This window comes from Antedon mediterranea, chromosome 3 (genome assembly GCF_964355755.1).
Source record: "Antedon mediterranea chromosome 3, ecAntMedi1.1, whole genome shotgun sequence".
Taxonomy (NCBI): Eukaryota; Metazoa; Echinodermata; class Crinoidea; order Comatulida; family Antedonidae; genus Antedon; species Antedon mediterranea.
In genome coordinates this window covers 11,097,325-11,124,976 of record NC_092672.1, presented here as the reverse complement: position 1 = coordinate 11,124,976, position 27,652 = coordinate 11,097,325, and the positions used below count along the sequence as shown (strand labels likewise).

The following is a 27,652-nucleotide window of genomic DNA, read 5'->3' as shown; positions in this document are numbered from 1 at the left end:
AATATATCCACCAATAACCATTCAATATTCAATCACTACATACAATATATCTCCCAATAACCATTCAATATTTAATCACTATATACAATATATCCACCAATAACCATTCAATATTCAATCACTATGTACAATATATCCACCAATAACCATTCAATATTCAATCACTATATACAATATATCCCCCAATAACCATTCAATATTCAATCACTATATACAATATATCCCCCACTAACCATTCAATATTCAATCACTACATACAATATATCCACCAATAACCATTCAATATTTAATCACTACATACAATATATCTCCCAATAACCATTCAATATTTAATCACTATATACAATATATCCACCAATAACCATTCAATATTCAATCACTATGTACAATATATCCACCAATAACCATTCAATATTCAATCACTACATACAATATATCCACCAATAACCATTCAATATTCAATCACTATGTACAATATATCCACCAATAACCATTCAATATTCAATCACTACATACAATATATCCACCAATAACCATTCAATATTTAATCACTATATACAATATATCCACCAATAACCATTCAATATTCAATCACTATATACAATATATCTCCCAATAACCATTCAATATTCAATCACTACATACAATATATCCACCAATAACCATTCAATATTCAATCACTATATACAATATATCCCCCAATAACCATTCAATATTCAATCACTATATACAATATATCCCCCAATAACCATTCAATATTCAATCACTACATACAATATATCCACCAATAACCATTCAATATTCAATCACTATATACAATATATCCACCAATAACCATTCAATATTCAATCACTACATACAATATATCCCCCAATAACCATTCAATATTTAATCACTACATACAATATATCCACCAATAACCATTCAATATTCAATCACTATATACAATATATCCACCAATAACCATTCAATATTCAATCACTATATACAATATATCCCCCAATAACCATTCAATATTCAATCACTATATACAATATATCCCCCACTAACCATTCAATATTCAATCACTACATACAATATATCCACCAATAACCATTCAATATTCAATCACTACATACAATATATCCCCCAATAACCATTCAATATTCAATCACTATATACAATATATCCCCCACTAACCATTCAATATTCAATCACTACATACAATATATCCACCAATAACCATTCAATATTCAATCACTATATACAATATATCCTCCAATAACCATTCAATATTCAATCACTACATACAATATATCCACCAATAACCATTCAATATTCAATCACTACATACAATATATCCACCAATAACCATTCAATATTCAATCACTACATACAATATATCCTCCAATAACCATTCAATATTCAATCACTACATACAATATATCCTCCAATAACCATTCAATATTCAATCACTACATACAATATATCCACCAATAACCATTCAATATTCAATCACTACATACAATATATCCACCAATAACCATTCAATATTCAATCACTACATACAATATATCTCCCAATAACCATTCAATATTTAATCACTATATACAATATATCCACCAATAACCATTCAATATTCAATCACTACATACAATATATCTCCCAATAACCATTCAATATTCAATCACTACATACAATATATCCACCAATAACCATTCAATATTCAATCACTATATACAATATATCCACCAATAACCATTCAATATTCAATCACTACATACAATATATCCACCAATAACCATTCAATATTCAATCACTACATACAATATATCTCCCAATAACCATTCAATATTCAATCACTACATACAATATATCCACCAATAACCATTCAATATTCAATCACTACATACAATATATCCACCAATAACCATTCAATATTCAATCACTACATACAATATATCCACCAATAACCATTCAATATTCAATCACTATATACAATATATCCCCCAATAACCATTCAATATTCAATCACTACATACAATATATCTCCCAATAACCATTCAATATTCAATCACTATATACAATATATCAACCAATAACCATTCAATATTTAATCACTTTATACAATATATCCACCAATAACCATTCAATATTCAATCACTACATACAATATATCTCCCAATAACCATTCAATATTCAATCACTATATACAATATATCCACCAATAACCATTCAATATTTAATCACTATATACAATATATCCACCAATAACCATTCAATATTCAATCACTATATACAATATATCTCCCAATAACCATTCAATATTCAATCACTATATACAATATATCAACCAATAACCATTCAATATTCAATCACTACATACAATATATCCACCAATAACCATTAAATATTCAATCACTACATACAATATATCCACCAATAACCATTCAATATTCAATCACTACATACAATATATCCACCAATAACCATTCAATATTCAATCACTACATACAATATATCCCCCACTAACCATTCAATATTCAATCACTACATACAATATATCCACCAATAACCATTCAATATTTAATCACTACATACAATATATCCCCCAATAATCATTCAATATTCAATCACTACATACAATATATCCCCCAATAACCATTCAATATTCAATCACTACATACAATATATCCACCAATAACCATTCAATATTTAATCACTATATACAATATATCCACCAATAACCATTCAATATTCAATCACTATGTACAATATATCCACCAATAACCATTCAATATTCAATCAATACATACAATATATCCACCAATAATTATCCAATATCTAATCAAAATATACAATAATAAATCCACCAATAATCATTGATTTCTATTCATTAAATCAATATACATACAATAGGCCATATCTACCAATATTTTTTGGTTCAATTTAATTGTGTATAGGAAACATAATACATATGTCTATGTTAACATGCCAAAAATAATGTTCTGATCAGTGTTAACCAAAGGTACCGGATTTACCTCAACTTGGTTCAACATATACTCGTTTATTTTAAAGGAATATGTGCACTAATTTCTAATAATAATCAATAATGTTAATTGTCGCTAGGTAATATTAAAAGAATGTATTACGTCAAACGCACTATCCATGCTAAGATTAGTTAATTAGTATACGGTGTCAGTATTAGTTATCAGTAGTGGGCATGCTTCAGACGCTGCTGTCAGGTTCGGTATAGGCTTAATGCTGAGTAATAAATTATTGAAATAATATAATGACCTGTATAAAGGAATGACGATGTATAAAATATAAGCCTGTGCTCTTGTTAATTATTATACAGACAGAAAAGGGGTTAAAAATATTCGCTAAAAAATCGTTAAAACAATTCAACGATTGCAATCGTAAAATTGAACCGAACCGAGTTCAAATTTAACGATACGATCATTAACATTGACCAATCAATAAAAATTCACAAATTATGTCATCAAAGCTGGTGAACAAAATACGTACGTAAATATTAGCACTTTGCGTCGATACGTCGTTGCGTTGCGTTCCAGTGGGAACCACGCTTAACAAGATACCACGATTTTACAGGAAAAGGGGATAAAAATCAACGTTAAAATAGTTAAACTCTGCAATCGTTAAAGTTGAACCAAGTTCAACGTTACGATCGTTAAAACTGACGAATCAAATGATTCACAAATTATGTCATTGCAGTTTGTGAAAAAAAATAGGTACGCGCTGACAATTCTTGAATTTTTACAACGCGACGATGTTTTTCACAATTTTTGTATACTGTTAAAGTCTGATATTTCAAAATAACAAGTGTAAGTCAAACTAATAATTGTATAATATAAAAACAATTTAATTTAATGTTTGTCTTTAGTGTAAGCCTGGATTAAGATATCAGCGAAAACATGTCATGTGCTTGTGTTGAAGCATAAAAGCCCGTAGCTTTTTTAATTTTGACGCAGGCCCTTGTTTTTGCAACAGTTTACGTCGTCCGCGTGTTCAAGCAACGCTCGAATAACCAAGAAACCATGAACGATCGCGTGAAAGTGTTTAAATATTGACGGTTCGGCTCGATCATCGTTATCGCTATTTATTTTCAACATTAACGATTTAAAAACGCAACTCGCCGTCACGTTACGACGTCGACAGAAAAACAGGCTTTAGGCCTATCTATTCTCAACTTTAAAGATTTGAAAACTCAACGCAACTCAACGTCCACTGGAAAGCAGGATTCGAACATTAGATATGCTGCAGTATGTGTGGGTCTCTTCACTCGAGAACAAAAAAGACGACGCAGCTTTAATGTGTGACTGGTTTACATGGTGGTTGACGTGCGATCTGGTTCAGCTATAATTATGTGATTTGCGTATACGTCCACCGTTCACCAATCGGTTGACATACGACGGTTGGTGTGATACTGGTTGCGGACGTTTCTCCCCAACTGGTTCACCAAAGGTTGACATACGTTGATGTGATACCGATTGAGAGCGGTTTTCCCGACGGTTAACATTCGTGTGATACTGGTTCACCAAAGGTTGACATACGTTGGTGTTATACTGGTTGAGAACAGTTTTCCGGACGGTTAACATTGGTGTGATACTGGTTCATGAAACGTTGACATACGTTGGTGTGATACTGGTTCACCCATAAATGGTTGACTTACGTTGGTGTAATACTGGTTCACCCATAGACGGTTGACTTACGTTGGTGTGATACTGGTTCACCAAAGGTTGACATACGTTGGTCTGATACTGGTTCACTCATAAACGGTTGACTTCCGTTGGTGTGATACTGGTTCACCCATAAACGGTTGACTTACGTTGGTGTGATACTGGTTCACCCATAAACGGTTGACATACGTTAGTGTGATACTGGTTCACTAAAGGTTGACATACGTTGGTGTGATACTGGTTCACCAAAGGTTTTCATTCGTTCATTCATTCATTCATTCAATCATAATGGTATATTTATTAAAATCATCTTCACAGAAAAACTGAATTGTGACAATTTTTTACATTATTAAAAGGTACTTAAAATATTTATTTACGTTGGTGGTGCGACTGAATTATTCAATTACGATTCGTTAACACTGTAACTTTGTGACAATAGCATACAACTAACAATAATTACCATATAATATGTTTTCACTTTCCTGACGTGAATTGCGTTGCTATAAATGGTTATTTATCATATATCATAATCAGGGGCGGACGCAGGGGTGTTGCCCCAGTTGTCTGGGCAACACTCTTCATACCAAATATATTTAATCACTATTAAAGATCCCATTTCATATGTCATATCTATAATAACGTCGTTACCAGGGCTGTCAGATAATATTGTATTGACCACAGCAGCGCGCTTACGATTTAATCAATTATACCGTGCACACATTGTATTTGGCCCGGCCGACCAGTGTTTTAAAGTCCACGCGTGGATTTGTGTCTTTAGCCGACCAGCAGACCAGCACAGATCTTATGACTGGTGTAGCGCCATGTGACGCTCTTTTAGTATTTGGTCTCTTATTAGAGGTCGTACGATCACACTTAATTCGGAAATATATAATTCCCTGTTTTACCGTATATTCGTACATTAAATAAAGTAAGGTTGTTTTTAAATAAATTATAATAGCCTCTACCCGAAATAAAAACAAGATAGACACAGTTATAAGTATAATATTAATGATGTCTTGTATTGCCATGCTTTATTTATACATTTTAATTAACATCTTAATGCGATTTTTTCATCTTTAAAATGATGGTTAAACAATAAGAAAAAATAAGTGTTTTTTTATTTTTATCATAATTAGCCAAGAGTGTACATTTAAGACAAGGAATGACCAGGTTTAATTTTTATAAAGTAGACCTAAATATAGGCCTATAAATATTATTTTTACAAAACGTCAATAATTGACATTATAATGAATACATTTTGGGAATTTACTGGCTTATTTAGCATTTATTTCAAAAATACAATTCAAAATTTCGCTTAATATTTATAGCAGCAGCTTTAAATTTTTTTGTCTAACTTTTTAATCATTATAATTAAATAATTAATTTACATTAATTGAATATAACTAGATGGCACGCTCGCTTCGCTCGCGTACCATCTAGGGGTGCTCACAGATGGTTCTCGAATACAGTAGAATCCACGGACGGGGACTTTTTTGGGACACTAAACAAAAACGGAAGTGTCCCCCTAATTGGGGTATTCAGAAATAGAGACAACAAAACCAATACTGGATTCCATAAAGGACAATTAATTTATGTGGATTAAAGAAATTAGGGAGAAATGGAAATGTATGTACGGGAATTGGGCGGCACGTGGTGGTGGTGATGGAACCGCAGTAATAAAGTTGATTGTATTTATATATTATAAGAACCAAACTAAATAAATAGACCTAGACATTCTGCGAAATGGAAATCGGAAATTCAAGCTCCTATTCAGTGAAAAATTAAACTGTAGTCTACCTAAATATTTAGGGCAAATCATCGGTTGTGGTGTTGAACTTCCTGTAAACATTTGTGTGAACCAATTTCTGTCATGAGTACTGATTTGTTGGCCTGTGATTTATGACGCCTGGGATCTATCTAGACTTATTTTTTAGAATAATGTACGTACCTGTCAGATACAATTGTCTTGTGTCGTATAATAAGTACTGTAATAGTTACTGAAGTTACTATTACAATCTCGTCAATGAAAACACGAAAATGTATATGCACTTACTTATGAAAACGTATACAGTATTATACTCAGTTATTGAAACAGTAGGTTTAAAAAAGTTTCGTTTGTCTGTAAAATGATGTAATCAAGCTGTTTACATGAGTCTTAATTTATAAGCACATCAATAATAAAATAGTTTATCTATCCTGTAATTGGCGAGATTATGGTCGCTGTTGAATGAAATAAAGCCAATCGGTATCATATTTGTACAGAAACGTTTTCGCGGCCGAAGGGTGTAACCTAAATTCGTTGTATTATCGTCAAGAACTAACTGTAACTAAACTTACATAGAAAGTAGGGTATCATAAATTTGGCCTTAGCACTCGGGGGAGTGGCTAAGATGAAGTCCGTGGGACTACTAAATATAAATTGTAATGAACCTCGAGGGACATAAATAGGAATATTTCATGTTTCATTATCAATGTATAATAAATGGAAACTGTTTACCGATTCAAATAATAGAAATTGGTTTTTAACATTTTCCGAACCTATTGCAAGTTTATTCTCAAAGGGCCCATATATTTACCTACCGTATGTGTTAAACCAAGGGCTCATAAATTTACCTACAGTACTTGTGTTAAACCAAACTCTGGCAGACTGAGAGATTGGGATGTTCCATTCATCGCAAATCAATACATTTGTATAATCGTATATTAAATCTATCAAAATAGTATTTTTTAAAGAAAATCTGCCTGTCTTCAACATTATGATGGTGTACTCTAGCAATCTATCAAAATAGTATTTTTTAAAGAAAATCGGCCTGTCTTCAACATTATGATGGTGTACTCTAGCTGTTCAACCGGTTTTCAGCTATTACAAACAATTATCGTAGGAGGAGATAGGAAAATGCGAAGCCTCCTCGCTATGTAACATTAGGGTTGAGGGATGGGAAAGCGGATAGGTACAAAGAGGAACAATTTTTAAATATATTCTTTATCCACTGAGTAACGAAATATTTTGTTCAGGTTTTATAGGCCTATAAATAATATACCTCTAAATACAGTAGGCCTAAAACATTTGCGATTTAATACTTTGTTAAAACTGTCACTGTCATAATCGATTGAAATATTAAAGTACATGTCACGATACACCACTACGACGTTTATATTTTTGGTAATTATTAATTAATACAAACGTTGAGAAGGAAATGTCAGTATAAAGTTTATTTGTATATCTAACAGTAGAGCCTATCCACAGTCTCAGTAATAAAGTTTATTTGTATATATTTTTATATTACATCTAACAGTACGAACATTCACAGTAAGAAATGTTCGATTCAAATGAAAAATAGTTAATAGGTATTTACAGTATTGTCAAAGTATTGCAAGTTTATTCTCAAAGGGCCCATATATTTACCTACCGTATGTGTTAAACCAAGGGCTCATAAATTTACCTACAGTACTTGTGTTAAACCAAACTCTGGCAGACTGAGAGATTGGGATGTTCCATTCATCGCAAATCAATACATTTGTATAATCGTATATTAAATCTATCAAAATAGTATTTTTTAAAGAAAATCGGCCTGTCTTCAACATTATGATGGTGTACTCTAGCTGTTCAACCGGTTTTCAGCTATTAAAAACAATTATCGTAGGAGGAGATAGAAAAATGCGAAGCCTCCTCGCATTTTTTTGGCGGGTATTTTTCAAGATGGACATCCATTAGACAGTGTATTCCATGATCGGAAAACACCCCTATTTGGGGCAAATCGTTGAACCTAAATTCGTTTTAATCGTCAATAACTAATTATCTAACTCAATTTAATTAGTAAACAGGGTTACATCAGGCGGTTAAAATCAGTACCGAAAGTACGAACCAACTTTACATACCATCGAGTGAAAATTCTAGAATTAAGGCGCGATTTACCGAATTTTGCCCTTACGTAAATTTATATATAGATTATCAGAATGCGGTACCGTAACGGCATTACCTTCATCGGGAACTTTGCCCCGACGTTCGTATTGAACTAAAAATTGTGTAGTTCCCTACACAGGCAGAATAAGTAGGCTATTATTAGAGTGTCATTTCTTGCAAGCTAGAGGTGCCGTTTATCGTGAATTATACGTGTGAGAATACAATTTCCAGCCATCTAGGGGTGTCATTTAACAAAATTCGCTTCGCCACAGCCCCAAACATGGGGGCCTCCGTGTCCTACAAAACTCTAACCTGGGCATAGCCCCTTAAAATAGTCCTGCGACCGCCCCTGATTATGTGTACGTCTAATTATGTTCCATAAGTGTGTTACAACAAAATGTATGCTATATCTTGTTTGATATTTATTACGAGACACTGTAAACACACAATTCTAGATATAATCTAATTTTAAGTCAGGGAAAGAAATAGTAGTGTACTTACTCGACTAACTTCCACAAATGAAAACTGAATACTAAAGATAAATAGATTTATCCGAAGTTGTCGTACATTTTGTATATCCAGTACCGAGGACCGTTATACATTGGCTATAGCCACGGCCGCTGACTCACAGTATACGGGTTAATTAATATAGGCCTATACAGATACAATTCCAGTTTTTCTTTGTGAGATTTCTGATATAAAGTTGGTTGATGTACACTTCTAGCGTCATTTCAACATGTGAACCGCCGACGCTTCGATATTGAATTGATGTCTGTTGATGAATTTTAGCTGGTTGTTAATGGCCTAATTATTGCTTGACAGTGATTGGCGTGAAGATTGAGTAGCACAACCAATCAATTTACTTAAAGCAAGTACGGTATCACGGTAATGGGCGGGATTAGTATTCGTATGTGACGGAAAACAATAATAATGTTGTTTTCCATAACTAGCAAAAAGTAGACCAAATAGTAGGCCTAGCAAGAATTGAATGTCTGTATACAACAGGAATTTCACAATAACCATTTCTCTAATATCGGAGTTAAATACCTTGTTTAGAATGTTATGCGTTCACAAACGCAAACTACACCGGTCATGTCTTTCTTTCATTAGCCAATTATTATATTTTCGCGTGAATCGAACATTATTGAGTTACAATTGGTATTTTTCAGCGTCACAAAAAGTAGATGAAAATATTAATACGTATGTTCATTTGGATTCTCGCGAATAAATTTGGCTAGTAGAAAAAAACTGGCTTTAAACAACTGTAATCCGATGATGGGAATCTATTTTTATCACTGACTTTATACATTCAGAAAATAATCGGAATTTAACATCGGATTAAAATGAAGTTTTTTGGACAAGTAGGCCTAGTTCTCTAAAACAGAATCGGACACACCTAGTAGTGAGGCACTAAGACAAATTAATTGGTCACCTTTATTTTATCATAATAGATATGAATGTTGTATGGGTATTTATAAGGTGTTGACACGTAATGCCCCACCTTACCTAAATAATGTGTTTACATACAATGATATAAATTATAATCTAAGGCACAGTGATACACATCTATTCATCCCGAAGCCAAAAACCGATTTTAAAAAACGAGGTCTTTCTTATCGTGGAGCAATTATATGGAATAGTCTCAATGTTGATACACTTCCAACTTCATTTAAGTTGTTTAGAACGTATCTAAAAATAAATGCATTGCAAAAATAATGGTATGGTATCTACGATGGTGTACATCCAACTTTTAAATTGGCTAAATACTATGTAAAATGTGCGTTTTATCACTATTATTTTAAGGTAAATGAAAAAAAAAACAATTTTTATGTATTACAGTAGAATCCCCATAAGTTATACATTTCGATAAGAGTTCCCGTTTACAAGGGAAGTACCATGTAATCATCATGTAAAAAACCTGATTTAAAAAAAAATCATTGAAGCTAAAGTAAAGAAATCTATTAAAATTGCCAAAAAAGGTGGACCCTCTTCTAGAGATTTTTGGGAAATCCTTAAAGGGTCAAATGACAAAAAAAGTAAATCTGGTATTAATTGTATTAGACTCCCACAAGATTGTAATGAAACAACATGTGATAAAGAAGAAATTCTTACTACTGTTAAAAATTATTGGGAGAATCTTGGTAAAGATGAACAAGGTCACGATTGTTTTTCGTACTTGACAAAGCGGGCAGATAGTGAAATGCACTCTATAGATGACACAGACAATGATGAGAATATACTATCTAATATTAAATTTAACCTCGAAATAATTAGAGAAGCACTGTCAAATGCCAAAAATAACAAAGCCCCCGGGATAGATGGTATAACAAATGAACTCCTTAAAAATGGGGGTGTCGCTTTAGAAACATCCCTCCTTGTCCTATTCAACAAAATTGTTGAACTAGAAAAAATACCAAGTGAGTGGAACTTAAGTATCATTGTCCCAATCTTTAAAAAAGGAGATCGTAAAGATCTAAACAATTATAGAGGCATTTCATTAACTTCTTGCGTGTCAAAAATATTTAATAGAGTAACCACTATGTACATATCAAATTTTATAGAAGATAACTTTCTTTCGAAAGTTCAGGGAGGCTTTAGATCTGACCACATCTTCACTCTAAAGAGTATTTTATGTTGCTGATCAAATATAGGCAAAACTACACATCTAGCCTTCCTGGACTTCCGCAAAGCTTTTGATAGTGTTTGGCGGGATGGCCTTTTAAAATCTGTATGGGACGCAGGTGTAAAGGGGAAAGTTTGGAGGCTTATTTGCTAAAAGTTAGTTAAAGCTAAAGTTAAAGTAGGAGAAAGTTTGACAGATGAATTTGATATTCATAAAGGTGTAAAGCAAGGGTGTGTCCTCTCACCAATTTTATTTTCAATTTTTATTAATGAGTTTGTTAAACTTCTTCGTGATAGTAATTTAGGTGTCCAATTGAATGGTAGTTGGATGGGTGGCCTTTTTTGAGCCGATGATGTTATTCTAATAGCTAATGACGAAAAAGAAATGACAAAAATGTTAGAAATTGCAGGTAGATTTGCTAATGAATTGAAATTAGGTTTTAATCACGACAATACCAATATTATGGTTGTAGGTAAACGCATAAATAATATGAATAAAAATTGGAAATTAGGGGAAAAGACCATTAAAGAGGTAAATAATTATTACAAAGATTTGGGCGTCTATATCACGTCAAATTTAAGAGAGCACACACATTATGAACATGTTAAACAGAAAGGAAACCGACTAATAGCTTACATCAAAGGTATAATATCTAATCTTGATAACTTTAATGGAATATATTATGGTAATATACTTTGGAAGGCAATCGGACTTCCATCAATCAATTATGCTAGTAGTGTTTGGTAAATAGTAGATCAATGAAAGATAATGAAGACTTAGAAAAGAAACTACAAATAACACGTTATATACTAAAGGTTCCACGATACACACCCCGTGAAGCCCTTTAAGGTGATCTTGGTTGGCCCCTTTATCTCAAATACGCGAATTGTCAAAGACAAAGTTATTCAATAGATTTATAGAAATGGATGTTGGTAGGTGGCCAAATATTGCTCTACACTGTATGGTACAAATTGATTGCAACTTAAATAACCTAAAGTATAAATTCTTAAGTAGTTGTGCTGATACCTTTGACAAATGTACAAATGGTGTGAACTTTTATGATAAAGTGTCTAAGATCAATAATCTGTCGTTCACACTATTTTCTGTTAGGAATATTGAAAAAGCCTTGTCTAAATCATATAAATCAGAGTGGTCAAATAATTTACTAAACAAAACTTCTTTAAACATTTACTCCAAATTAAAACCCGAACCAAAATTAGACAAATATCTTCTAGACAAAACAAATTTCTATGGTGCCAGCCTAAAGTTTAAGGCTAGATCAAACACCCTACCTCTAGAATGCAAAACAAGTAAGTGGTCAAATGAAACCACAGGCTTTTGCACTCTATGTATTAATGGTGAATCTGAAGATATTAACCATTTTTTATTGAACTGTAATGCTTTAGGTGAAATCAGAAAAGACGAATTAAGAAAACTAGAAATGAATTGACACTCTGTAATGATTATGGCATATGGACACAATATTTAAATGCAAATGATGAAAGCAAACTAAGTTTTATCTTAGGAGGAGAGTCTATTCTTCTATCTGACAATTCTTACAAGGCATTCGATACATTCTGTAATAGATATTTAAGCTTGTCATGGGAAAAACGGTCTTCGTTGAAATATTCCCAATGACTGTTTTTGTTGTATTGTTGCTTGTATTATTATAGTTTAAATTTCTTTGTTTTTTTTTCTTTTTTTTTCTCTCATTATGTTTTCCTTCTTTTTGTTTCTTTTTCAAATTGTTATGTTTTGTTTTTGGACCGCTGCACCGCATTTTGTGAGTGCCACCGATCCAAAGGTGAATGAGTCAACAAATAAATAAAAATATCTCCTCTACAGTATAGCAACAAGATTTTACCTTTCTAACATGTTGAGGGCGCGCTACTCTATTTCTCACAATGGCTTAGTATTCTGTTCCTACAATGCCTTTCGAACATTTTACGCATTTCGGACGAACAGGAAATTCTTGTGTTATAGTAGTCTGGGTTCCAGACGAAGTTTTGACTTAATATAGTAACAAGTCTAGTGTTATAGGTTCTCCCAGAAAAAAAAAATAAAAAAATTGGGATGCTTGGTAAGTACAGGGGCCAAAGGGTCAATAGTGGTCAAAGTTAAGACTTTGCGTAACTTGGTAGCTACTGGGTTAGTATGGGTTCCAGACGGAGTTTTGTTTTAATTATTAAAAAGATAAGTATTTTGGCACATATGGCGTTTCATACGTATACTACTTGAGTTTGTATTTTCAGACAAAAATCGAAATAAAAACAAATAAATTAAACAAGAAATATTTTTTACAAAAAACGCCGCTCGAAAATTTAAAATTAATCATTGTTCTTTTGATTAATTTATGATTAATTATTAAAAAGATTTCCTTTAATCGCAAAGATACATACAAATCACAGATAGTTCTTTAATTATGAATCACATGCCCATTTTTCCACTAGTTAATTGTATACACAGCATTTGAAAGAAGACATGTGTACCTTTCCAACAATGTATTATTTGCCAACAACTACTAATTCAAAAATGGCATTTAAAAATGGTCAATTTTGAACTTTAATGTGTTGTAGCCTGTTTGTGTGAGACCTAAACCTGTACTGTAGACATGCAACTGAATACCCTCTAGAGCCAACTCAGAAATTGTTGGGTGGATATGGTCGTAACACTCAGAAGATACATATGGTCGTAATTGGTGTCAAAACACTCAGAAGATACATATTTTGGAAAGTCAAAATCAAAAAAACAAACATTTTTGAGACCATGAACAATCTTATAAGTTTCAATCATGTCACCTCTACTACGTATATCTTCGGGGGACGATAGACCCAACCTGGAAAGGCGTTCATGTGGAGACAGATTTGAGAGTTCTGGCACTAACCTAGTTGCACGATAATAATATCCTTCTTTAGATGCGGTGACTATGATTGAACAGAAAACTCAAAAATTCATTTATAGAAAACCGCCACCCTAAGACTTCTAAATTCTGCTGCCTTGTGTGGTCACGGTACCCGAGAACAATTAATAATTGATCATGCTTATAATTTCAGCATTAAAAAATAATGATATCTAGGAAATTATGGGTGGGTGACACATTTATGTAGTGGTGGGCATCAAAATTGGAATTGTGTGGAAATGTGTTTTGAATGTTCATCATACGTACGATTGCAGGATATGTTTCAGTTCACTTCATATCCAAATTAGTTTCTTCGATACTAACTTCCTAAGAATATTTTCTCAAGTTTATAATAACAAATAAAAAAATATTATAACCCAGTAGGCCTACGACGGTTGGCTTATATTCTAATACTCGAGAAGTGTACCTAAAATCTGAATTGACCACACCAAATATAGAAAGATTGCATTTTCTATCATTATAATTATATACGTTTTTTAAAAATAATTTTGAGGGTGTTTTCAAAAACGTATTCAGGAGTGTAAACAGTTGAAATCTATCGTTAAAGATACTGAGATAATCATCAAAAAAATAAAACAAGCAATAATTCATGCTGAAGAAAATAATTTATTTGATCTTTATCATCACCATATAGAATCCCATAGATAAATAATATAAATATAATACCGTAAATAATATAAATTATATTCAACAAAAGTATAAAGTAAAATTTAATTTAAATTTTAACATTAATTCGCATCTGGTAATTTTTTTAGGCCGCGACTTGACTGAATGTATCAACGATGTATGGTATAGCAGTTTATCGCCCTGAAAGATATAAAAAAATTAGGTATAATTATAATACTTAACACCAACCCGTTCAAACAATTACAAATTATCAATAGTAATTTATATAAAAACACATTTTACGCTAAACTATTGCAGTTTTCCGTCATTCCAAAGGTGATATACTGACATTTTAATTAATTAATTTAAAACGATAAAGATTTAATTATTTATTTATTTTCAATCTTTCTACATAGCAAAAAAACAAACATATAAGTATAACAGGGGAGTAGCGGAAAAGCAAAAGTATAAAACTGTCATCTTGTGATGTGCTTTACCAGCCCCTGTTAACTTGGACGATACAATAAAACCGACATTTAACAAATTTAGAAAAATACATAGAAAAATATGGTATAATAAAATGTTAACAAAAGTGTTATAAAAATGCAATTGATGAGGAAATCTGTGAGAATGAGAAAACCCGGAACCTTCTGCTTGATATGCGGATGTCCTAACCATTAGACAACTAAGGGCTTTCATGGTATTTGTTAAACTCGATTGGATAGCGGCTCTTTAACATTCTCAGTGTGGTACAGCACTAGTATATGGGTCTATTGCGATAATTTAAACGGTTAAAAATGTTAAAAGTAAGTAAATACAATAATTTAAGCGATCTGCTATAAATGCCAGCATGCATCGCGCGTGGATTGATATTTCGTTTTGCTTCTGTGATGCGCCCACTGTTTTGGTGTGCGAGAATCGATCGTGAAGACAATTACTTCAAATTTTCAGCGAGAAAATGGATTTTTGAAAAAAAGACAATTCATGCGAGCGAAGCGAGCATCACTTAGCTGGGGGCCAAGGGCCACCGAGAAAGGGGTCCATGGAGCTAGCGTAATTTAAGGCCGTTTTAATCAAATTTAGGTGGAGGCAACTTTTGTCATTTGTTATGGTAGATAAATAAAATACTGTGCTCCGATGGCATGCGTGACTGTTTATAAATATATTCTTTCAATTCAAAAACTGTACCTGCACCAGTACAAATTACACTAGCATCTTCAGAATGTGCACAATTGTGACTACCAAGACCATTGCTGGTACATGAAGTGACATCGGTTTCTTGTCCTCCACACTGAACATTATCGTAATAAATGTTGCCAGATCCTTGACCAAAGCGAGCCCTTTGAGGTGCTTCACGTGCTCTTCCTAGGCCTAACTGTCCACATACAACGTGAGCATCGTTGATGTCCCAAAGATCATCGCATATTGTACCCCACTGTCCATTTGCGTTTACTTCAACTCGTCCCTCATTGCTGCTGCCACCACCAACAATTCTAATATTTACTATTTTATAAAGTGAGCATAATTATTAATAGGGACGCCGTCCGACAAACTATATATCCTGTCCTACAAACCATTGTTTGTAAAAGACAAGAACTATGGTTTGTCTTTTTATCGAAAGACAAATGTCGTTTGTAAAAGACAAGAACTATGGTTTGTCTTTTTATCGAAAGACAAATGTCGTTTGTAAAAGACAAGAACTATGGTTTGTCTTTTTATCGAAATAGTCATGGTGTTTCTTTTACAAACCATAGTTTGTATGGCATAATACCATAGGTAATGTGTCGGACGGAGCCCCGTATTATTATGACGGAAGCATGGAAATACATACAGTGTTAAGCTGGTTGAGTGAGTTTAGCCCTCTAAGCTATCTTGCACAGAAATTAATATTATTCATGAATTCACGTTTTTATATAAATCTTTTTTTTTTTGTTCTAATGAAACAATTTACGAAAAAAAATGACCGGAAGTACAACATTAATTGACCCTCGACCTCATTTCTCAATGTTTGCATACATAATGTCTCGAAAGTATGCAAATTAGTAGTACAAGCTAAATCAAAAATGTCTGTAGAGACTTGTTTTGGCCTCAAATGACTCAGATATAGGTTCCTAATAGCAAGCGTAGGACCACTTTGTAATTCCGGTCATTTTTTCGTAAAATGTTTCATTAGAGCAAATACAAATATATAGGCTACATTCTGAATAAATCAGTGAAAAAATCAACTCTCTCTGAGTAGTAGTTTTTGAGATATGGTAACCCTGTAATTTCACCCTAATTTGCATATTTAAGCTAATTTGCATATCATCGGGATGAGTGATAGAGGTGTGATGCTCAAATGTTGATCTCCTCATCATATGTGACCATTTAAAAAAGAAACATCTCTTTTTGCAATTTGTTTCACTTTTATTTGGCTGTTTTTTTAGATAGATTGCCTAGCCTTATCATTTTATCTTCAAATATGAGCATCAAATATCTATTAGGGTTGGTGAGCATCATGCCAAAATACGCAAGAATTTTGCCAAAATACGCAAATTGAGAGCGCTATGCTTTGCCAAAATACGCAAGAATTTTGCCAAAATACGCAAATTGAGGGCGCTATGCTTTGCCAAAATACTCAAATCATGCCAAAATACGCAAATTGAGGGCGCTATGCTTTGCAAAAATACTCAAATCATGCCAAAATACGCAAATCATGCCAAAATACGCAAATTAAGGGTGCTATGTTTTGCCAAAATACGCAAATCATGAGCATCTCTAGGTCCAAATACGAAGGCTCAAAAGTGACATTGTGTTTATTATTATTTGTTAATAATATAAAAATAATAAATATAATAATTTTTTGTTAAAATATTTATATTTGATTGCATTAATATTAATGTTTACACTGTACCTCCACCACAACTACTGCCACCACCAGTACAAATAACACTAGCATCTTCAGAATGAGCACAATTGTGACTACCAAGACCATTGCTGGTACATGAAGTAACATCGGTTTCTTGTCCTCCACACTGAACATTATCGTAATAAATGTTGCCAGATCCTTGACCAAAGCGAGCCCTTTGAGGGGCTTCACGTGCTCTTCCTAGGCCTAACTGTCCACATACAACGTGAGCATCGTTGATGTCCCAAAGATCATCGCATATTGTACCCCACTGTCCATTTGCGTTTACTTCAACTCGTCCCTCATTGCTGCCGCTACCACCAACAAGTCTAATATTTCCTATTTTATAAAGTGAACATAATTAGTAATATTAGTTACAGATTATAATAAATTACAGAGGTCTTCTATAATCTATATTGACATTATTATGACGGAAGTATGGACATACATACAGTGTCAAGTATGGACATACATACAGTGTCAAGTATGGACATACATACAGTGTCAAGCTAATTGACTTGAGTTGGGTTATAGCCTTTTAAGCTATCTTGAGATATTCACAGAAATTAATACTACAGTATTCATCTTTCAATCCCCTTTCTGCCACGAATTTCAGTAATTTGAGTTGTTTCGTGAAAAAGTGCGCAACAACCGATCAGAGCTCAGTAAGTTGGTTTACGCATTCATGAGCACTCATCGCAAATTGAGCGGCTCAGAAATGAAAATCGCGTGAAAATAACAAAAGCAAGTATTAGGCTAACGGGATGATATCTGCGAATCGATCATTTATGAGCTCTGATGGGTTGTGTAAGTTTCTTGTCGCAAAACGTAGATGGAAATTATGAAGAAATAGCGCCGTAGATGGCAGCGCCGACATGGCGGGACCCTTATGGGAGGAGAAGAATGTTAAAGATGTATTATCCCCCTGAAAAAAAAAATTTTTAATTGTTGTTGAATATGCCATTTTAATGTCACATAGGCCTAATAGTTATTGATTTCGACCAAAAATTGGATCGAAAAAAATGTACGGTATTTACCTGAAAAAAATGGAATTTAAAGCAAAAAATGGTCAAATTGGCTGCCAACCAATGGATTTTTGGTTGAATTTAACCATTTATCATGTTATTTTATAAGTGAAACATTATTTTTTTTTTTCATTTTTTTTTCTATGGAAGTGACTCAATATATTAAAACTACAAAATAACCTATTCAAAGTTTGATTTAATTAATCTTCATTTTTCATGTTTTGTGGGGACAATACATCTTTAATGAAAAACTGTAACATCTAAGTCAACCGCGCCATGAGCGCTAATTGCGGATATGGCGCTGCTATATGCGCATGCCTAATAAGGAAGGATACTTAAAAGTATCCATCATTATTAGGCATGCGCATAAACCAATGCTTTTTATCCACGCGAATGAATTCGTCTACAGCAAAGTAGTAGAACACAGGCGTTGACGTTCTGTCAACTATCTGTCTCTTTCGTTTAGACCAATGTCTGTTGTAAATAAGTTCACAGTGTACCTCCACTGCCACCAGTACAAATAACACTAGCATCTTCAGAATGTGCACAATTGTGACTACCAAGACCATTGCTGGTACATGAAGTGACATCGGTTTCTTGTCCTCCACACTGAACATTATCGTAATAAATGTTGCCAGATCCTTGACCAAAGCGAGCCCTTTGAGGGGCTTCACGTGCTCTTCCTAGGCCTAACTGTCCACATACAACGTGAGCATCGTTGATGTCCCAAAGATCATCGCATATTGTACCCCACTGTCCATTTGCGTTTACTTCAACTCGTCCCTCATTGCTGCCGCCACCACCAACAAGTCTAATATTTCCTATTTTATAAAGTGAGCATAATTATTAATAGGGACGCCGTCCGACAAACTATATATCCTGTCTTACAAACCATTGTTTGTAAAAGACAAGAACTATGGTTTGTCTTTTTATCGAAAGACAAATGTCGTTTGTAAAAGACAAGAACTATGGTTTGTCTTTTTATCGAAAGACAAATGTCGTTTGTAAAAGACAAGAACTATGGGTTGTCTTTTTATCGAAAGACAAATGTCGTTTGTAAAAGACAAGAACTATGGTTTGTCTTTTTATCGAAAGACAAATGTCGTTTGTAAAAGACAAGAACTATGGTTTGTATGACAGAATATCGTAGGCAATGTGTCGGACGGAGCCCCGTATTATTATGAAGGAAGCATGGAGATACATGTTAAGCTGGCTGGTTGAGTGAGTTTTGCCCTCTAAGCTATCTTGAGTCTTGCACAGAAATTAATACTATTCATGCATTCACGTTTTTATATAAATCTTTTTTCCCGCTAGTCGAATTAATTTTTGCGAATCGAAAGCGTCAGCTATTATATACATTGTCATCTTAATATTAATCCCCTTGGGGAGAAGAATGTTGTTGAAAAGCTGTAATCAAAATTCAGATCGCCATGAGCGTTAATTGCGGCGGATATGGTGCGTAATAATGATGATGATTTATATGTATATATATATATATATATATCCAAAGGCAAATTACTGAAAAAAATGACAATGCTGTGGCTATCAGTGGCTAGATCTCAATGAAGATACAAAAAAAAAGCGAAAAGCTAAATCAAAACGATAAAGTAAAACAGCCAGAAAAGTTAGCAGAGCTTTCGGGCAACACTAGCCCTTCATCGGTGCAAGTGAGGGAATTTGGATAACGTCTTTTAGTCATCATCATTAATACGCATGCGCACAAACCAATGCTTTTTATCCACGCGAATGAATTCGTCTACAGCACAGTAGTATAGTAGAAAACAGGCGTTGACGTTCTGTCAACTATCTGTCTCCTTCGTCTAGGCCACTGTATTGAGACGTCTCTTTGATTATGTTTACAAGTAAACAAGTAGAAATAAGTTTTCAGCAAAGTTGCCATATTTCCCTGTTTTTTTTTTATTTAATCACTTTAATCTTTTATTGAAATCCACGAAAAAATATAAATATTAAAAAGATGGAAAAAGTATGAATATATAATATCGCTATTGCAGCCAAGAGCTGAATTACAGATACTATAACATCAACACAATTACAAAAACGATAACACGAAAATACACTATACAGTACATAAAAGCCTGATATGAAATTAAGCTATAGCATAGAAAAATAAATAAATAAATTATAAAAATATTGTATTACCTCCACCACAACCAGTGCTTGTGGTTCCACATACTACGCTAGCATCCTCGTGATGACCGCAATTGTGGTTTCCAATTCCCCCGTGTCCACATTGTATAATATCCTCCTCGGTTCCAGTGCATACAACATCATCAAGTAAAATTGATCCAGACCCTTGGCCAAAGTTAGCTCTTATTGGAGCTGATGTGGCTGCTGGTAGGCCTAATTGTCGACATACTACTTGGGCGTCTTGCAGGCCCCAACCATCATCGCATATTGTGCCCCATCCATTACCAATATTTACTTCCACACGTCCTTCATTGCTACTTGAACCGCCAACAAGTCTAAGTTCTGAAGCTGTTATAAATAAATTGACAAAATAAACAAAAATCCCAGTAAAAGTAAGAGTATAAAAAAATCATGAAAGACTATAGAGAAACGAAAGAAGACAAATTGATTAAAATTAAATGACTTTTTATCTACATGACTTTAAATCTAAAAATGAAACAAAGGAATAAACAGTTTTTATTCATTTGTTTCATTTTTAGATTTAAAGTAATGTTGTATGGAAACACTGATTTTAAAAAGACGAAATTTACGGTTAGGTTTAGTCAACGGTTAACTTTGTAAAAAAACATCAGGAGACAATATATCTTTAATATTCTATATTAATATTCTATTGTATGTTGTTTTCCCCGTTCTTATTTATGGTAGTACATCTACAAATCATGTCTTCATACTTAGAGTCGGTTGTCCACAGACTACGCTAGCATCCTCGTAATGACCGCAATTGTGACTTCCAATTCCCCTGTGTCCACATTCTATAATATCCTCCTCGGTTCCAGTGCATACAACATCATCAAGTAAAATTGATCCAGACCCTTGGCCAAAGTTAGCTCTTATTGGAGCTGATGTGGCTGCTGGTAGGCCTAATTGTCGACATACTACTTGGGCGTCTTGCAGGTCCCAACCATCATCGCATATTGTGCCCCATCCATTACCAATATTTACTTCCACACGTCCCTCATTGTTGCTTGAACCGCCAACAAGTCTAAGTTCTGAAGCTGTTATAAATAAATTGACAAAATAAAACAATAATCCCAGTAGAAGTAAGAGTATGACAAATCACTAACGAAAAAAGACAAATTGATTGAAATCAAATGACTTTCGATACTACATGACTTTAAAGCTAAATATGAAACAAATGAACAAAAACACTGATTTTAAAAAGACGAAATTAATTAATATAATAAAATTAAATTTACAAATCATGTCTTCATACTTACTCGTTTCTCGACAAATTACGCCAGCATCCTCTTGATGATGACAATTGTGAATTGCAGTTCCCCTGTTTGTACAATGTAAAATATCGCCCTCAGTTCCAGCGCATTGAACATCATCGAATACAATAGTTCCAGTCCCCTGGCCAAACCTAGCACTTCCTGGCGCTTGTGATGCTTCTGGTAGGCCTAATTGTCGACATACTACTTGAGCGTCGTCCAAGTCCCACAGATCATCGCATATTGTGCCCCATTCATTTTCATATCTTATTTCAACACGTCCTTCATTGTTGTCTGAACCACCAACAAGCCTAATTTCTGAACCTGTTATTCAAAATATAAATTCACGTTTAGGCCTATTTATTGTCCACATAGAATAAATTTACAACAGAAGGCAGATACAATATTATTAAATTAAACCTAAAAAGCATATACAGTATATAGTGGCTTCGATTAGTTTTATAAACTACACTTTATCACCTGTATATGTTTTTTTTCTGTTATTGACAATTCAGTTGAAAATGAATGGAGTTCTTCACATTTTCTGCGATATGCGTTTCATTCGAATATCACACTTTCCACCAACTCTCCTCTCTCCGTTCCAATTTTTACACACAATTTTTGTCCTGAATGTCGGGCCTGCGGTTTTTTTTAAAGTTGAAGTAATTTTTGTGACGGATCTAAATGTCTAAAAGATGGCATCTAGATTCCCGGAAATTGCACTTTTGTTTCAGGAAGCATGCAATGTTATTTATTCTTTTTTTTTATGGAGGTATTGGTACTCTTTATTGGTGAAATCTTGGGCGGATGCAGGATTTCGTACTAGTGTGACACTCTGACCATCAGATCAACAACCCTTTTGCACTATTTATCCCTACTCCAGTTATTAACATCCCTAGTGGTTTCTTCCTGTCCCTGGGTACTCTTTATTCACTTTCCAATAATCCACATCTTTAATCAATTACTGTTTCTTCATCATCAAGGAATGTTTCCTTTTCCAAATAGTCCCCTAGTACATGCATATTAATTAGAACCACCGTTTCTTAAATATGAATGTACTGGCAATGAGGATTGAGATTAGATGACAGATAATATACTGGAGTTTTGTAGCCGTAGGGATCACAGTATACTTGGATTATCCAACAAAATATATTTCTATACTATGTTATTTTTATATCAACACTCTTTTGAATAAAGATAACATTGATGATAACGTGATGTAGCAACGGGAGTGCGTTGAATCCACGACTCAAGTAGGGGGTGTCACAAAACATAAGACCACGAAAGCTAAGACCCCCTAAGATATAAGATCACGAAAGCTAAGACCGAAGACCTGTATGATTACAAATTCTGAGATATAGGCCTACTACAGCGTAAAAACAATACTTGTTTATTCATACATAATTTTAAACATAGTAGGTTTCATTTATTACCACAAGTATAATTAAATACTTTCCAAAAAAAACATAAATTAAACTCGCATTATTTTCGCCCGTTGAGTAAATGTATATTTTTTCTCTACAACAAACAAACTTGACGGGTTGTTTGTTGGTATATATTTACTCCATTGTGTTGGTTCAGAGATGTTTTTCTTTTGCACCTGCCTTGTATTTTGACTCCAAATTTGTTAAGCAACTTTATCCTGAATACCACACCTTAAAATTAGGACTTATAAGTACTTAAGGAAGAAGAAACACATAAAAACAAATAAATAAATTCTTTAAAATGATGGTTTTACAGACGTGTTTCTTTGTATACTGAAATTCCTCCCCATGCTCAATAATTTTGTTTCTATGGAGCGCCAAAAGAGCAACAATAATAGTACAAGTATAAAAACAGAAAGAAAACGAAACAAAAAACTGTATTGTAAAGGAAACGGGAATAGCCCTCTAAATCGGCTTTAAAAATTTATTCTGTTGTGGGTACAATATCTAATGATATTTAGGGTAACAAGCATTAATAAATTGAACCTAGGCCTACTAATTTATTATGTTAAAATTATGATTAAATGAACAAGTAACGTGATTTTCACTAAAAATTGCGTTAAAATATATGGAGTTTTCAGCACTCTATATAAATTTTGCTCTTTTGACGTTCCATAGAAACGAAAATATTGAACATGGGGTAGGCCTCTAGTAATGCGAAGTTCGCAAACAGTATGTGTGCGAGAAAAACGTCTATAAAATCATCAATTTAAGAATGTATTTGTTACTTATTATGTGATTCTTTTTCATAAAAGTGCTAATTCTAAGGTGTGATATTCAGAATAAATGTTGGAGTTAAAATACAAGGCAGGTACAAAAGGTAAATATTTGTAATCTTAGGTCTTAGGGGTCTTAGCTTTCGTGATCTTAGGTCTTAGGGGTCTTAGCTTTCGTGATCTTAGGTCTTACTCTTAGGGGTCTTAGCTTTCGTGGTCCTAGCGTACAACAACCCCACATAAATACAATTGTTGGGCTGAGATTAAGTAAAAACCTGGTCTGATTGTACATTGCACCGTGTGTATTGTTACACGTAAAGTATCAGTACCGATACTATGCTAGAACCAAACAGTGTTTTATTGACCAATTAAATTAAAAATTAATTTCAAGCAATCGAGAATAGACTACTTTTGGAACATGAATCTTAGGTCTTACGGTGAACGTAAAAAGTGAAATAAAATCCATCCATCCATAAATACAATTATTTAAATTAAAATGTTTCACAAAAAATAACTTGTTGTCTGGTAAAAAATTAGTCTTAAAGTTGGTATCCTTTAGGTGCTTGAAAATCAAGTTTCACGTTCAAGTTTATTGTTTCACACAATAGAAACAAAAAATCGCACTGCTTTTAGATATCTTATGAGGGGAGGACGCAGGGGGTATTGCCCCAGTTGCCCGGGCGAAACCCTTAATTTCATACTAAATGTTTTTTTCTGCCACTAAATTAAAATTTAGATCCCATCCATCATATTATATATTATTAACATTATAGAAGTCTAGGGTTAGAAAAGACCTATGTAAATTGACAGACTGCAGCGTAATTTTAACCAGCAGTCAACATTACCGTACATAATTTACCGGCGGTCAGTGTTTTTGTTGTTTGTTGACAGTTTGGATTGCTTTGTGCAAAAGGCCACTACACGCTGTATTCGTGGTAAACCCCGTCATATGGGTCGTTGATTTCGTCATAATCATTATATTTTGCCGGGGATTCCCCATCATTTAAGTATTTCCGTAGTACCATATTTATCTATCTACGTCCGTAATATTTGGGCGAATTTCCGTAATAATTACGGACGTTCCGAACTTTGAAAAAGAAACAGTGTTTAATTGCTTCTTTCTGCAAATTTCGATCATATTTTCTTTTCTGGAGTGTGGTTGTACAGTTTATAGTGGGTAAATAAAAATGAATTTTGGAAATTGTGTTTTTACTGACTTATTTAGCATTTATTTCAAAATAATACAATTTAACGTTTTGCTCAATATTTTTATAGAAGTAGCTTCAAATTTTGTTCTAAATTGTTTTAATTATTAATTGATAATAATAATTAATTTGTATTAATTGATTTTAATTGCTAGAATTTATTACATTACTGGAAGCACCTTCGTCGGGGACCTCCTCTGACCTTGCAAAAAATCCTATTGTTTGTCGCTTGTGTTTTACCGGCGGAAAGAAAAAGGCGTGTTTGCCGCTGTAGCCCGATATAGAGTGATTTTTTTTTATTAGTTCTAAGTGTAAATACGCTAACTTCACACTACAAAGTAGTGGATGAGAGTTTGGTGTAATGGTTATGTATCCAGCCTCTCACAGTTGAGATCCCTGGTTCAAGTCCCGCTGAGGTTTGTCTGTTTTTTGTTTGTTTTGTTTTATATAAACTAGCCACTTCCCGCTCCTCTCTGTCTTTTTGTACTTACTCGTCGTTCCACATACTACGCTAGCATCCTCATGGTGACCACAATTGTGCCTTCTAAGTCCACTGTTTCTACACGCTCCAATATTCTGCTCACTTGCAGTGCATGCAACATCATCAAGTAAAATTGGTCCAGACCCTTGGCCAAAGTGAGCCCTTTGTGGAGCTGATGTGGCTGCTGGCAGCTCTAATTGTCGACATACTACTTGGGCGTCGTTCAGGTCCCAACTATCATCGCATACTGTGCCCCAGTTGCCTCCAAGTAATACTTCAACACGTCCTTCACTACTGCTGAAACCACCAACAAGCCTAACTTCGAAACCTGTTTGTGAATATATAAGTTTACATTTTGTAATGTTTTACATTAACGAGAGAAGACAGACATATCATACAAGACAATACAGTATTAAGCCAGGACAGACTCAACTTAAGCAGTTTCGGTTTAGGCAGATATATTTACGCCAAAACTACCCACTTTTACTATTCTGTATGGTAATTCAGTTTTAATAAATAATGTGCCCCTGTACATGCTGAAATTGTGATGGCGGTTTCAGAGACCACATAAAGAATGAAAACTGGACAAAGTACAGATCTCTTCTCATCCCATCTAAATATATTCTTACATGCTACTAGTAATAAAATGAGTGATCAAAATTAAAATAGAAAACATGAGATGAATGAACATGAATGAAAAAAAAACAGAAAAATAATGGGAAAGTTGAATGTATTCTCACTCGTTTTGTGATCCGAAAATAATTTATACCTACTTAGGAGGGCCTATTTTTCAAAAATCCTAATACATTTAAATTTTGCCGTTTAATGATATCACAGGATCCAAGAACCATTAATAATTTATCCAAATATATTTATAATGCTTATAATTTCAGATATATTTTTATATATATATTTTTTTATATATTGGAAGCTTGTTACCCCCTAAGCGTGAGTGTTTCAGAAACCTTAGGAAAACTAAGCTTTTTGATGTTCCCTTTTGGTCAGGTTTATTTCATATTGGCGTCCTTTATTTAGTTTTATTTGAATGTTGTTTTTATATTCAACTGCCTTTACATTTTATACATTTTAAAATAATTATACGCATATATATTTTCTTATGAATTTTAACTTTTTTTTATTGTAAAATGTTACGGTTTCAGCCTTCTAACTATTTGTGGCATTGTTCGTCTTTTTTGGCCAATAAATATTTACCTGAATTATTATCATTATTATTTTCATATGTATTATTCTCCAAGAATATTAAAGTGTTCATTATATATAACATTTATGCGAATGCATCGAGTTCATAGTAGGTTCTATAGTTTTTAAAATATTTAATATGTGCCTTTTCCATTGTTGAAGTTTTCCATTAGTCGTCATACTTTCACCTATTTCTCCTAATTGTTTGTAAATTACGTGTTTATCGTATTAATAATTTCATTATATAATTGTCATTATTATAATCTTTATTATTAATTTGTTTTAAATTAATCTTTTGAGGCATATTTTACAGGAATAGTCATGTATTCCTACTAATTCAGTAGTAATATATTGTGGATGCGCCAAACTTTAAAACACGCCGGTTGGAAAGCATAGCAATCTCAATTTGCATAATTATGTCTAGGTTGTTTATTTCAATTTCAGTTTTTTTTATTAGGAACCGGCTCGAACCGGCTCTATTTTGTAGTTCCTTGTTTCTGTTA

At 33.4% G+C, this 27,652-nt stretch overlaps 1 protein-coding gene across 1 annotated transcript in view; it reads right to left on the bottom strand.

The window, feature by feature from the left end:
• Window positions 1-14,725: 14,725 nt before the first annotated feature.
• Window positions 14,726-27,652, bottom strand: part of LOC140044869 (scavenger receptor cysteine-rich domain-containing protein DMBT1-like) — a 36,033-nt gene continuing 23,106 nt past the window's right edge. Inside the window, exons 24-31 of the mRNA XM_072089560.1 lie at window positions 25,960-26,277; window positions 22,070-22,387; window positions 21,524-21,847; window positions 20,805-21,140; window positions 19,145-19,465; window positions 17,626-17,958; window positions 15,921-16,235; window positions 14,726-14,933 (exon numbers count right to left, since the gene is read on the bottom strand). Of these exons, the coding sequence (XP_071945661.1) occupies window positions 14,926-14,933; window positions 15,921-16,235; window positions 17,626-17,958; window positions 19,145-19,465; window positions 20,805-21,140; window positions 21,524-21,847; window positions 22,070-22,387; window positions 25,960-26,277 (2,273 nt within the window). The 3' untranslated portion in view covers window positions 14,726-14,925. The remainder of the gene's footprint in view (window positions 14,934-15,920; window positions 16,236-17,625; window positions 17,959-19,144; window positions 19,466-20,804; window positions 21,141-21,523; window positions 21,848-22,069; window positions 22,388-25,959; window positions 26,278-27,652) is intronic.